The sequence below is a fragment of the Elgaria multicarinata genome, chromosome 1, assembly GCF_023053635.1.
Source record: "Elgaria multicarinata webbii isolate HBS135686 ecotype San Diego chromosome 1, rElgMul1.1.pri, whole genome shotgun sequence".
NCBI classification, from domain to species: domain Eukaryota; kingdom Metazoa; phylum Chordata; class Lepidosauria; order Squamata; family Anguidae; genus Elgaria; species Elgaria multicarinata.
In genome coordinates this window covers 81,030,497-81,045,862 of record NC_086171.1, presented here as the reverse complement: position 1 = coordinate 81,045,862, position 15,366 = coordinate 81,030,497, and the positions used below count along the sequence as shown (strand labels likewise).

General features: G+C 38.7%; 1 protein-coding gene across 1 annotated transcript in view; it reads right to left on the bottom strand.

Moving 5' to 3' along the window:
- LOC134397808 (uncharacterized) overlaps positions 1 to 15,366 on the bottom strand; it is a 36,729-nt gene that overhangs the window by 12,254 nt on the left and 9,109 nt on the right. Inside the window, exons 4-7 of the mRNA XM_063124814.1 lie at positions 15,048 to 15,078; positions 12,779 to 12,838; positions 11,611 to 11,691; positions 10,471 to 10,601 (exon numbers count right to left, since the gene is read on the bottom strand). Of these exons, the coding sequence (XP_062980884.1) occupies positions 10,471 to 10,601; positions 11,611 to 11,691; positions 12,779 to 12,838; positions 15,048 to 15,078 (303 nt within the window). The remainder of the gene's footprint in view (positions 1 to 10,470; positions 10,602 to 11,610; positions 11,692 to 12,778; positions 12,839 to 15,047; positions 15,079 to 15,366) is intronic.

The window sequence follows — 15,366 nt, the reverse complement described above, 5'->3', positions numbered from 1 at the left end:
CTTATGACTTTGGCTTGTTAGGTGAGGAACAAGCCAGGCTTCACATTAACAAACCAGATGGCAAATCTATGTTTCGCTTAGCCACTCCTGCTGGCAGGAGGAGCCAGGCAAGAGTGATTGAGCAGTGCATACTAGCTTGCTTACTCCTTCATGGGAAGCCTGGCTTATCAATACATGAGAAGTAGGCAATAGAGTCTTGCATCCAAAGTGAACACATGAAGCTGCTTTATATTGTTGGGCTATTGGTCCATCTAGCCCAGTATTATCTACTCTGACCAACCACAACACTGCAGGACCCCAAGCAGAGACCTTTCCCAGCCATGCTGGTTGAGATCCTTTTAAATGGAGTCTGGACCCAGGACCTTCTGCAAGCAAAGCATGCGCTCTATCACTGAGCTATGGCACTTCCTAGAACACCTTTGGCTGGGGGGCGGAGCTTGGCAGCCATGGCGGTGGCAGGTTTCTTCTGAGGCTCTGAGCGGCGTTGCCGGAAAAAGCAATTATCTATTTTCTAATGGGCATAAATCTTTGAGCAAACGACAGGAAATGATTATAAAAGCTATCGGAGCTGGAAAGTGTTGAGAAGAGCCGATGGGATGAGGTGAGCTTGACGGAATGTCTTTATAAACTGCAGAGGCGAAACCGAAAGTAACATGATTGATGTCGCAGTTTGAAAAGAAAGAACTTATGCTTGTTAGACGTTGATCTGATTTACAGCGATCCTCACTTCTCATCCTTTATCTTAAGTTGGAAAGATTGAAATACTGGCTTTGAAGTTGTTTGCTGTAATCTTTGTAAAGTGGAAAGTGGAAGCTGTTTGCGGTGTGCCGAGAAGGGGGGGGTGAAGGGGAAGAAACAGCATTCTGTGAGGGAGATGTGGGATTTTGAGAAACTGTGAATGATTGGATCTGATCCCCTCTAGTGAATGCTGTTGTGAACTGAATATATTTCCTCCCCCTCGGGAAGAAGGTGGTGTGTTTGGCACATAGAAGAGAAGCCAGTAAAAGTTGCTAAGGAAGTGGGGGCTCTAAGATTTATGCCCTACTCAGAAGGGTCCTATGTCCAACATTAAAAAAAAGATTAAGAAGTGGGAAAAGTTGAATATACAAAAAAAAGAAACCTTCAAATCATAATTTAACCCACCTCTCCCACCTGGAAGATACAGCCCCTGGAACAGACCAGGAAGACGAAGTTATAGACCCAGTCTCTTTGGATACAGTACCAAATAAAGAAAAGAATATGGCTGAAGGGGGAAAAGCAATGGACAGCAACTTTCCCTCCCTAGCAGAAATTAAGGCAGTTATTGTAGAGAATAATATCATCATTTTTAAAAAAATGGATCTGCAAATGAATGAATTTAGACAACAAATGTGTGTTCTTTCGGATAAGACCGCAGAAAACTCGGATAAGATCAAAGAGATAGAGGCAAAAGCGGAATTGGACCAGAAGAAGCAAGAGGCCTTTGAAAAATCAACAAATATTCAATTTAAGGAATGGGAATTACGTCTGATCGCCTTGGAAGACCAATCTCGTAGATCTTCAATTCGAATAAAGCAGCTGAAGCAGATACAAGGAGAAGATCTTAGAGAAATCATTCTGAACTGGTTCAAAGAGCTGATGCCTGACATACCAATAGATGGATCGGATCTGGACCGAGTCCACCGCGTGGGGGGGCAAAACTACAAAGGGACTAGAGATATTTTGGTGAAATTTGGTAACTATTATAAAAAAGAGCAAATCATGAAAGAATTGAGATCTTTGACCCAGTTACAATATAAAGGCAAAGCAGTGCAAATTTATAATGATCTTTCTCAACATACATTAAATTGGAGACGGAGTATTAAACCAATAACTGGAATGTTAATGCAGAACAAAATTCCATACGCATGGGGTTACCCGGTTTTCTTAAGATTTACATATGGGAGGAGGGAACACAGAGTAACCTCATTGGATCAAGGTAAAGAATTGCTGAAGAGGCTGGGTCTGGATGGGGAAGCATATGGGGCTGGAGTGGGTGGGGGAGGGAATGAGGCTAGGACATCTGGAGAGTAAGAGAATTGTTAATTATGTTTGGAGATAATTGCAAATAGAAATGCTAATATAGAAACCTGCCGGCCAGGCGCAGCACTGCCTCCCCCCCCCCTTTAAAGTAGATGGCTGGAGTACTAGACTCACGGGGATATGGGGGGGGATTAGAGTGGGGGGGTGGGGAGGGGGGGAAGGTAGGAGAGGAGGGATTGGGGTAGGAGGGTGGGGGTTTTATGTATGGAGTTTGTTTTTTTATGTAAGCAAGTTTGAACTGCTGAGCACAAGGGATCGGAAGAGATTTCAAAAGGGTGATTATGGATAAAAAGATAAAGGTATCAACACTCAATGTTAAAGGTTTGGGGGCAGTCGTGAAAAGGAAGAGAATAGAACAAATGCTTAATAAAGAGGGATCAGATATTATAATGGTCCAAGAGACACACCAAGGCTCCGAGAATTCGAATATGATAAAATTAAAGTGGTTAGCCTATTATGAAAAGTCATTAGGGACATCGAAAAAAAATGGAGTGGCCACTTTGATTTCAAAAAAAAGTGGGTTTATATTAGAAGAAGTAAAAAAGGATGATAAGGGCAGATATCTTATGTTAAAAGGTAAAATTGAGGGAAAGGTCTATACTTTGATTAATGTTTATGCCCCAAATGAGAGGCATAGAGAGTTTTTTATAAAGTTGTTTAAAGAAATAGAAGAATTTAAGGAGGGGTATGTTATATTAGCTGGGGATTTTAATATGGTTATGGATAATAAACGGGACAGGTCAAATCCCACTAATGCTGAAAAGAGGAACAATATGACTATATTGAATAAATTAGTAAAAGAAAATGATTATTTAGATTCGTGGCGTTTACTTAACGGGAATAGGCCTGGATTTTCATACTTTTCCCCAGTTCATCATACATACTCCAGGATAGATTATATATTTGTTTCAAAAGATTTTGCAACGAGGATTTGTAAAATGGAAATGGGGGTAATAAAAGTAACTGATCATGCCTTGTTAAGTCTAGAATTTACAGTTAAGAAAGATTATAAAGAGGCATATAGATGGAAGCTGAATACAAAGATATTGAAATATAATAAAATAGTAGATAAAATTCGGAAGGAACTGTCGGAGTCATGGGAAATTAATGAAAAAGGAGGAACAGCTGGGTCAGTCATTTGGGACACCATGAAGGCTGTAGCAAGAGGAATCTGTATTAGAGAAACATGTAGTTTAAAAAGACAACAACGTGCAGAACAGGAAAAGTTAGAGATAGAAATTAAAAACTTGGAGGAAAGATATTGGCGAGTTAAAGATAAATATAAATTAGTGGAAATACAAGCTAAGAAGAAACAATTAGAAAATTTAAATATAGAAGAGATTCAAAAGAATTTAATGTATATGAAAAGGGAATATTTTGAAAACAGTGATAAGAACTCGAGGTTGCTTGCCAAGCTCACACAAAAAGAAAAAGGGAGGAATGGGATAGAAACGTTGAAAGATAGCCGAGGGAATTATTGTCATGCAATGAAAGCTAAAATAAAAATTTTTCAGGAATTCTATCAGGAATTGTATAAGGGTAAAGAAATTCAACAAGAAAAGGTGGAGGAGTATATTGGAAGGTTTATAAAGAAGGGAATAAAATTAGAATACAAGGAGTTAATGGAGTCAGTAATAACTCAAAGAGAAGTTGAAGAGGTTATTGATAAGTTAAAAGTTGGTAAATCACCGGGAGCAGATGGTTTGGGTCCAGAATATTATAAGGTCTTCAAAGACTGTTTAGTTCCAAAATTAATGGAACTTTATAATAGGATATTATCAGGAGAGAAGATACCTGAATCATGGGAACATTCAGTGATAATTCTGATCCCAAAACCAGATAAAGATTTGACTAATCCCGATTCTTATAGACCTATTTCTTTAATAAATCAGGATGCTAAAATTTTTACATCTATTATGGCCAAACGGCTAAATAAATTTTTGGCAGAATATATAGGAGCAGATCAATGTGGGTTTGTGGTAGGAAGGCATATGCATAATTTAGTGGGTAGAGTTTTAAATGTAATAAATGTAATAAAAAAAGCAAATATTAAGGCAGGTATTATGGCATTAGATATTTTTAAAGCTTTTGATTGTGTGAGCTGGCAGGCACTAAAGAGTATTATAGATAAATTGGGATTTGGAAATAAATTTAAAAATGTAATAGAACAGCTATATTCCCAAAATACGGCGGTAGTGGTGGTAAATGACGGACTTACTGAAAAGATACGACTAGCCAGAGGAACAAGACAAGGATGTCCGCTCTCGCCAGTCCTGTTTGTAATGGTTATGGAAGTTTTGGCGAAGGCACTAAGGGAGGATGAAGAGTTAGAAGGAATTGGAGAGGTAAGGGAAATAAAGTTAAACATGTTTGCGGATGACACTTTATTGACCATTAAGAATCCATTAAGAAAATTAGAAAGAATTAAATATCAGTTGAGGGAATTTGAGGAAATTACAGGGTTAAAAATAAATTGGTCTAAATCAGAGATGATGTTGTTTAACTATACCAAGAAGGAAGAAAAGGATTGGGAATTTAAGGGAATGGAATTGAAAGTTAAGAATGAGATTAAATATTTGGGAATTAAAATTACAAAAAATTTAGAGAATCTTGAAAAGGAAAATTTAACGAGGTTAAAGAAAGAGGTATTAGAGAAATTGGAGAAATATAAAAGATTAAATTTATCTTGGTTCGGAAGAATAGCCTTAATAAAAATGAAGATATTAGCTAAAATTAATTTTGTATTTAGAATGTTACCTATAAAAATATCAGAAACCGAGATAAAAAGTTGGCAAAATATTATTAATAAATATTGTAATGGAGAAAAGAGAGCAAGAGTGAATAAAAATAATTGGTACCTAAGCCAAAAAAAGGGGGGAATGGGTCTCCCAAACATAAAATTATACTACGTAGCAAATAGATTAAGACATGTTGTAGAAGCAATTATGGGAGTAGGAGATTTATATTGGATGGAAGAAAAAACCATAAATAAGGTAGAGATGAATTTGGAGAATGTTTTTTTTAAAGACGGAGGAAGAAAGTGGGTTGGAAGTATAGATAATCCACTCCTGAGGACTCAATGGGAAATTTGGAGTAAATTTAAAGGGAAGCTGCTTCCGAGCAACTCTCCCTTAGCACCGATAATAATGTTAAAGAATTTCCCAGAGGATCTAAAGGGTAGATTATGTAAAATATTAAAAGAGAAAAATAAAATAAGATTAAAGGATTGGGTAAGAGATATTAAAACAAGAGAGGATATGGAAAATTTGTTAAAGGAGAAGAAGCTATCTTGGCTAGAATATGGTCAATTAGAGCAATGGAATAAAAAGTGGATTAAAGATAATAGAATGTGCAGAAAGATGACGAGGTTTGAAGAATTAGTAGTAAGTAAGGAGGAAGGGAAAGGAGGGAGTATAGTTTCAAAAGGATTAATGAGTGAAATATATAAAATATTGTTAGAGAAGGAGTTTAGAGAGAATACAGAGAAAATGGTTTGGGAATCAGATTTGAAGATACAAATAGGGCGACAGAGCTGGGAGGGACTATGGAAACAAAGAGTGTTGAGAAGTTTATCAGTAAGAATAAAGGAGAATTATTTTAAAATCCTATGGAGGTGGTACCTAACCCCGGTTAGATTGAATAAGATAAGTGATCAACATTCAGCAAATTGTTGGAGAGGTTGTGGGGAAAAAGGAACGTATTTACATATGTGGTGGCAATGCAAATATGTACAAAGATTATGGAAGATGGTGTTCTCAGAAATTGAAGAAATAGTGGGAATGAAAATAGAACAAACACCAAAAATAGCATTGCTGTCACTATTTGAAGATATAAAGTGTGGAAAAGGAACTATAGAGCTGATATCGAATTTGTTGGTTGCAGCACGACTGATGGTAGCTAGGAACTGGAAGGTCCAAGGGGAATATTCTATTGAGGAATGGTACAAAGAAGTATGGGACATAGCCATTAATGATAAACTGACATGTAATATTAAGTGGAGAAAAGGCGTAACTAAAATAAATGAGTTCGAAGGAATTTGGAAACAGTTCCTAGTGTTTGTGTTTACTAAGGGAAGTGGGAAACCACCAGCAGAAGAAACGATTAGATTTTGGACTCAAGAATGATCCCGAGGTGGGGGGTGCACTTTTATGTTAAGAACGAAGATGTTGTAGTATGATAAGGTATATGTAATAGTTTTTGATATTTGTACTCAACAATCATTCAATATGTATGCAGCAGATATTTGATGTTTTTTTTTTCTTATTGTGTTTTGTTTCAGTTATATTTTGGTAATGTTTATCTATGTTTATATAGTGTTGAAAATGAATAAAAATTTAATAATAAAAAAAAAAGAACACCTTTGGCTATTTCTTCCTGGTTTCAAACCAGAGACCTTTAGCAAGCAAAGCCAGTGTGCAAAAGGCCTGTTCATACAACATGCTAAGTCATGGTTCACATGATATGCTAAGCCATAATGTTTAGCTCAAAATGCTTAACTGTGGCTTAGTGTGTCGTCTAAACATGGTTAAAATGTGCAATTTGGATAGAGGGTTTATTTTTCAACCACAATGACATGTAATAACAGCTGTTAAAGATAAGACATTATTTATATAGCGCCATCCATGTACACAAAGCTTTAGAAAAGAATGAGAGGACAGGCGCCTGCATATGACATAGTAATATTTAACATTTTGTATGAAGAGCCTTCTTGGTGAGGTTTACAAGCTGACAGATTTTTGCAAAACTGTATGAAAAATGGCTGTTTATAGGGTCTTTGTTTTCAAACATTTTTTTTTCTTTGCCTTAAAAGAAACATCTCAAAGTTGTAATTCTGGAGGCTGAAAGCATTTTAAAACTTCACCCTTACTGAACTTTAGAGACTGAAAAACTGTATTTATTTTTTTGGGCCAGAGCTTTGGGTTTTGAAATTGCATTTGGCTTTTGTTTTTGAAGAATGTTCTGTTTTCGTGATTGTGGTTTTATTGTACATTGCTTTGAGGACCCTAGTGAGCAGAAAAGCAATACAGAAATACTTTAAATAAATTAAATAATTAAATAACAACTATGCTACTTGGGTTCCCTTTTGTTTCTTCATAGAAAATCTGTTCTATACTTCTATAGTTTGGAGGTTTATAAGTCATCAAATCAATAGAGAGGTGTGGGCACTTCTGTAATGCAGATAATTTGTAACCAGCAGCGTCTGAAAGTGGGTCAGATGGGCAAGTGCTGGAAGCTGCGCGGACAACTTCACAAAACTAAACTATGAAAATTCTACATATCCTAAAATTGACATGTTTTGCCCTTATCAGTATGAAAGGAAAAGTTACAACACAAACTTCTGGAATCACTTTGAAGAGCACAGTGCTCGCTCAAGAATGTTTGATGCCTGAAGCGGAATGGGAAATAGTGCTCCCCTCTCTCATCATCACAAGTCAAACTGCAGGCTACCCAAAGCCGCCCACCCTATTTTGGCATCTGAGGCAGGAAACTCCACAAGCACTGTTTTAAAAATATTATTTGCTGTCCTCTCGTGACACCACAAATCGCCTGCCTGAGGTGGTGCCACACTCTTCCTAATGGTAGGGCAGTCCTCCTTATAGACCAGCGGTATAGAACCTCTTTCAGCCCAAGGGCTGAATTCCATTTCGGAGACGCTCTTGGGGGCTGCGTTCTAGTGATGGGCAGGGCCAAATGCAAAAGATGCAGGACTAAAAATCAAACACGCCTGCGACGTCACCAGCCCTTTCACTAGGCCCGTCACATAAACCCTTCTCAGGCCAAGCGCCACTGCTTGAAAACCTGAGGGAGGGTTAATTAAAACCTTTCCCCTAGCTATGAGGGAAACAGGTTTAATTCAGGATCTGCTCTAAATATACTGTGTGTATAATCTGGTGTGGGCATTTAATAACTGTAAGGCAGGTAAATAATGCCAAGCTGACACGTGGTATTTGGTAGCTAACAAAATAAGAAGAAGTTTATTTAAAAGCTTTAAATAAAAATAGAATACTTTCAATCCTGCCTAATCTAAACTCTCCATACACCAACCACCTCACTCTCTTCACACCGATCCTAAATCCCTAGAATCCAAACTCTTCTTACTCTACAAGTAAACAACTCTCCTCACACGCACTCAAACTCACACACCTCACAAACTCCCAACACTCTCCTTATATACTAGGGTGACCCTATGAAAAGGAGGACAGGGCTCCTGTATCTTTAACAGTTGCATAGAAAAGGGAATTCCAGCAGGTGTCATTTGTATATATGGGGAACCTGGTGAAATTCCCTCTTCATCACCACAGCTAAAGCTGCAGGAGCTATACTACAGTGACCAGATTTAAAAGAGGGCAGGGCACCTGCAGCTTTAACTGTTGTGATGAAGAGGAAATTTCACCAGGTTCCCCATATATACAAATGACACCTGCTGAAATTCCTTTTTCAATAGGACTGTTAAAGGTACAGGAGCCCTGTCCTCCTTTTCATATGGTCACCCTATATATACTCCTTCCCCCCACTTATTACATCATAAACCACACCCACTCAGTCCTAACATTCCAGACTTACCAGACATACTAATCTAGACATATACAAGATAACCAATTGTGGGGTAACACCACAACGCCAGCTTGCTGCCACTAACTAAGCCTTCAGAGAGGCACCTCAGCCTTTTAGAATTGGGGGGGGGGGGCGGAACTGCACAAAAGCCAGGAAACCATCAAATTATCAGCAGTTAAGGGAAAGGGGGCGTGGCCTTTTGGGGAACCCTGGAGGGCCAGATTGGGACCTGGGGTCCTGCATCCCTGCTGTAGATTATAGCAACACTGTCACAAGTAAAGGGCAGATTGTAGTTTAAGCATGTTAGCACTGGCTGCTAGCTCAGCCTTCTAGAAGTGCTAACGAACAAGAAAACAACTGCTACCAAACCCATGCAAACAGGGCTTAAATTTAAATATTATTGTTTGTTTATTTTATGTATATATCTGTTATATTTGCATTCCATAAAACAGTCTCTATTGTTTTAAGTCACCTTGAAAACACTTCTGGTAGAAAAATGGAATTATATCTCTAAAATTAGTCACTTATGAAACTGAAACATAATAATACAGATGAGGATGCCTTGCTCATGTGCAAGGGTGCCTTTTCTACACAAATGTTGAACCACAAACTATTTTCACACATTTGGGATCAGAGCTTTAGGATTTCCAGAGAAAGGGGTGTACCTCCAGGCAAGCCAGTGCCTATAATATTTTTTAAAAAGTGGTTCAACTGGTAGGACCATGGCACTGAAATTATGGAACTCCACCCCAAGGGAAGTTAGATTAACTCTTTGTTAACAGCTGGTAGTATATTTCTGTTCTGCTCACTGTTTGATAGTTTTTAAGGGCTGACAGATTTTATTTTTCTGGAAGTTCTTTAATTTTTGTTGTATTTTAAATGGATTTAATGTTTTGTACATCCTTTTGAGGGACTGATGGCCAAATGGTAGTCTATAAATACTTTAATAAAATAAATAAATGTGGGAATTTCTACAACCCTTAACTCTTCTTTCAAGGCAAAGGGCTTCTGTTCCTAGAATTATTGTTTTTCCAGAGGTGTCTGTATGCATGTAAAGAATGGCAATATGAAAGACTGCAAATTTCAGAGTGTTGCAGCTGTATAAAGTCTCCCTTAAATATTTACCTTCTTATAACCCCACAAAGAGCCTGCAATTTTTGAAAATAAAGCAGCCATAAGGACTGCAGGAATGAGATTTTTCACTTGTTTTTGTTATGTTACGCATATAATTCCATGCCTACCCTCATGTTTTGTGTAGCAATTATTCCTCTGTGTAAACTGCAGTATCAAGAAACATGCATGACCTTTTAGCCTTAGCAAAATGTATATTCTCTACTTCTTTCACCATAATTACTGCAAATGAATTCTAAAAATAGTCTTACGTAAGGTTAGTTATATATATAATTAGGTTTTAGCTTACATGTTATTGCTACTTATAATGGATAATCAGTGTTTATTTGAATGGAGAAATAGTGTTTTTGTTCTATCAATTACAGTATGATCTATATTACCTCTTGCAAACCAAAAATATGTCAAGAGAAGCATCAATATTGTAGTTAAAAGTAAGACAACTAAATTAGGAGTAGCATCCATTGGTGTTGGTCTACTAGTGCTACCAATGTTGCGCTTGTGTAAATGACAGGGTGGGATTTCCCTGTTCTTTCTTCTTTGATGCAGCCCAACGCATGTCCCCCAACCCTCCAAAGCTGATTTGGAGGGGGCACAGGGGGAGGGAAATCTGGTCCACCAGCAGTTCTCTTTCACTGGCAGAAAGACACCATTGGATACTATCCTAATGCTCCACATTTTGCTGTTTTAAAAGAGAGAGAGAGAGAGAACACAAACACTACTTACCAGATATGCCAGTCTGTGTTTAACACCCAAAACATGCATGAACATGTTAGTTAGCCCCGATTGACAGCCACACAGATTACACTCATAAATTAGGTTCTCTTTTGACTTGTATTCAGTTACATATTGGAGACCTACATTTTAAAGCAGAAATAATTTGAAAGAACTTCATTTACCAAGGTAACATAGACTTATGATGTATTGCTCAATTTTTACGCACTATTTTTAATTTAAAGAATCAAGGCAAACTGTTCGTTAAGGATACTTAAGACTTCTAGAATCTCCTTGTGTTCGTTGGCAAAAGGGATCTGACCTAGTTCTCACTGTGACTTTGGGCCCATTCAGAAGACATCTTAACCATGATGGTTAAGCCAGAAAGTCAGGCCATATTCAGAAGACACCTTAAACCATGGCTTTAACAACGATGAATAAGCCTTTTTGCTTTATTCACAATGGTTAAAGCCATAGTTTAAGGTGTCTTCTGAAGTAAGTCTGTGCCAACTCTTCAGGCTCCAGACAGGGGCTCACATGAATGCCTCTTCCTCCATTCATTACGGTTATACTCATTGTACATCACCCTGGTTTCCATAAAGTTGAAAAGAGGTTTAGAAATACTTTAAAGTATTTCTAATGTATTTCTATAGAAATACATCTATAGATAGATGTCAGGGAGAAGAGTTCTAGCATAACACACCATCGCCACTACCCACTTCAATGCCAGTTTTCAGTACAGAGGAGCATTCACTCCTGTAAGTGCTTACCTGCTGCCTGAAGTTGTACAGCTCAGACAAAAGTTTACTGCCATGGTGAAAACTAGGCCTCATAGGTGGCTTAAGATAGTCTCCCAAAACACTGATGCATTCCCAATAGTCACACTCCCACTCAACCCTCATACTTTTACCACCACATTTGCCCAAAACTTCATTTCAATTACTAAGGCAACCTCCAACCTATATTTAGTTTTGGAATCAACACAAGTAGGTAAACATTAAGGCTGATACTCTATGCAAACTTATTTCTGGGTAAGGGCTGTTGAAATTTACATCCAAGTAAACATAACAGGTTAACAGCCTGATCTCTAATCTTAAATTCAAACACCTTACAGAATTCACTCAGCAAATCTACACACTTAAAAGAACTTACCAATAGCAGGTTCAGTATATTTACATGAATTAAGTTGCTCTTCCAAAGTTTTTCCTAAATCTCTTTCAGGCTCAGTTTGAACTGTAAAACAAGCATATTATGCATTACAAACGGCCATATTCCATACATCGCAGAAAAAGACAGCCACGGAAGCTCAATTTGGCTCCTAGGAGCTCACAAGTACATTTTCCCCATTTCAATGGTGCCAACATGTACCATGACCACTGACTTCTCCCCAGTACTATCTACCATGCTATCTAGACAATGTGTGAAATTCGCAACCTTCTCATCTGGCAGGCAATTCCCCATGTGGTCTACACGCCTGTCATAAACCTAGTGGTTGCTGTCTCTAATGATTGAATCACCCACAATCACTAGCCCAACTGTGGGCATGTTCTTGGTGTGAGAAGGCATTTGTTCATCCCTGAAGAAATGGGCTCTCTTCTAAGGGATCATTTGCCTCTTCCTCTGAATGGTGATCTTCCTTGAGACTCTCATTCCTTGCCACCCTGGTACTTGTCCACTAATGTCCTTTTCTCTCTCAGCTTTTCCAGGTCAGCTACCTTGGTCTAAAGGGAACAAACACATTCCGAGAGCCAGGAGCTCATTGTACCAAGCACACACCCACAACGACTGTCCAACAGGCAGACAGTTGTTCATGTGACACTGGGTTAGCCCATACAACTCCACATGCTTTCTACCTTCATAGCAGTTTCTTGACTGAGGTGGGTTTACCTGGAAAGCTAAGGTATTTAGTATCAGAAAGTTGAACTGCCTCAGCCTCCTTGCCCACTTGCTAAAGTCACCTTTCTGTTTATCATCTTAATACTTAAATATGGGGAAATGTGAAACTGAATGAGGGAAAGATGATGACAGTTGTTCACTCACAAGTAGTGCCACTGCATTCAATGGGCTATATTTGGAAATATGCATCCACTGAACACAGTAAACATACATCCAGCCAGGCTGCATATGGATCAGACAAATGAGGCCAAGAACGCAGTGTTAAATAACATTACTCAAACTATCACCATCATATTAAAGTAAATAATCTTTAGTAAAACAAGAACTGTCATGACCTTAAGTCAGAATGTACTACTTCTATAATAAGCTTCTATTTTTTAAAAAAATAAATAGCAGTGACTGTAATGTAAAGTTGTTCACTTACTGTAATCTGGAAGGCTTTCTGGTGGTCTGATTGGTTCCCCTGAAGCACTCAGAGGCTTAACTGCAAAATTCAGTCAGCAATGGCAATAAGTAATTTCTTTAGAAGTCTAATATTTTGATTCTGAGTACATTTATATGAAAATAACTGCTCTAAATAAAATGAACTGTCCTCCCAGTGTGCATGCATGCTTTAGATTCCACCCAAATAAGAGTATGATTTTGCAGAAGGACCACACATACAAAATATATAGTACATTTCATAGAACCATAGAGTTGGAAGGGCCCTACAAGGCCATCAAGGCCAAGCCCCTGGCTCAATGCAGGAATCAATATACATGGGGTTCAAATGGAGTCACCCTTCCAGAAACTGACCATGCCTAGACCCACTTAGTTTCATCAAGGTTGCAGCCTCCCATGCCATCACATCAGAGATCCTATTCTTGGCTTGTAATGCACATGTGAAATACAGAGATGGTGGCAAAGCCCATCCTAAGTGTCAGTCATACAACTATCATTTAATCATTTCCCAACTTTACCACTAGCATTTCCAATGAGAAAACTATCACAAGCACAGAATAGTATCTGTTTTCATTTGTCTGCTACAACAGAAATTAGATCTACAATCCTGATAAGGGAAAATGTAGGTTTTTGGATGGCCTGGAAAGAGTAGCATGGGAGAAAGCACACTCCTCCTGTGTCTCCACTGCAACATTGCCTTCTGCCAGAACTGCTTTGTAGTGAAGATGTGGTCATTGGGGTTACAGTTACACACAGCTGTAAACGTAATATGTAGCTTAGCCCTCGGACCACTGACCCAATCCGCACCAATTAAGGTGCAACTCAAAAGCTCCTACAGGATTGATATACAATGTTCAATATCATGTAAGTTACTCATAAACCTTGAAAATCGTGTTAATTTCAAAGCCATCTCCCAAGAGTGATACTCTCTGTGCTACAGATGATTTTAATTGTGGCAACTAACATTTACTTAAAAGCTGGCTCAGATGCAACATTCCTGGCTTAATAAACCATAATTTATTAACTAGGAACAAGCATGAGATCTGTGCACAACATCCCCCACTCCTCATGCACTGGCTTTGGTGCTTTGCTCATGATCCAGTTGCCTGTTACATCCAAAACAGGGAACTATTAAGCTCAATTTACTAAGTACATTCTTAAACCAACTTCAAACCTAGGTTTAAGATCCCAGTTAGCAAACTAACATTTTCTAATATACCATTTCATACAAATTGGGAAACGATGGTATAAAGAGATTAGGATCAAAGCCAGCACACTGTGGGGGGGGGGGGGAGAGAAAGCATGATGGCCCGACACCCACTAAAGTTTAATAAGGTAAAAATGCTATGTCTGGACCAGGTCTCTTTTGGTACAACTTTTACTCCAGCCTTGCCCACTTTGGTGCTCTCCAGATCTGTTGGCCTACACTTCCAGGCACCCCCCAACCAGGTTGGGTAAGTCTGCTTTACTCAAATTACTAGTTCCCACTACCACCACTGTAATCCACTCTGAAGTCCTCTACTGAGCCTGTTCTCTTAATAATAATAATGATAATAATAATAATAATAATAATAATGAACAAAACAACTGCACCGGTTTCAGTTTACGGCCTTCTTTCAGATTAACCAAAAAGGTGTCCATTAGGAAGGGAAAGGGAAAGGAACCTGTTGTGCAAGTACTGAGTCATTACTGACTGTTGGAGGGACGCCAGCTTTCACTGACATTTTCTTGGCAGGCCTTATAGTGGGGAGGTTTGCCATTGCCTTCCCCGGTCCTTATTACCTTTCCCCCAGCTAACTGGGTACTCATTTCCATCGGGAGGATGGAAGGCTGAGTCGACCCGAGCCGGCTGCCTGAAACCAGCTTCCGCTGGGATCGAACTCAGGCCGTAGGGAGAGTTTCAGCTGCAGAAACTGCTGCTTTACCGCTCTGCGTCACACGAGGCTCGTCCATTAGGAACAGCAGCAGCTCTATTTGTTGGATTTCTATAGTTATTCTAGGGAGGTGAGAATGCTCTCTCTATTCACTTCAAGTGAATTCCAAATCACCTGTCAGTATTTTCATTCTATAAGAACTAGAGTATGTTGGCATCCAGGGCATCATTCATTCTGCACTTCGAGGCAACTCCAGAATACACTGCTAACATTATAAAGCATAACTTAAGTATCTATTATTTAAAACATCCATATATAGAATTATTGCCCTGTGTAGTAAAGATTTACATTCATATGGAGCTAGATTTCAACACTTACCAATGCCATGGGCTTTCAGAGCTTCTTCAACCTTGATTAGTTTTCACATTGCCAGGAAGGGGAAGGACAATGATGACATATATATAAAAATGAAATTTCAAAGTACATGGAAAAGAAAAAACACACAGGCCAATTAACAATTAGAGCAGAACTTTTGACTTGCCAAGCCAAACACAGGCCCAGGCAGACAACTCAGACAAGACATTAATTGAATCCCTGGTGCGCAGGAAGCTGCCTTACAGAGTCAGACCATTGGTTCATCTTATTGAACCAGTACTGTAGACACTGGCAATGGCTCTCCAAGGTTTCAGACAGGGTT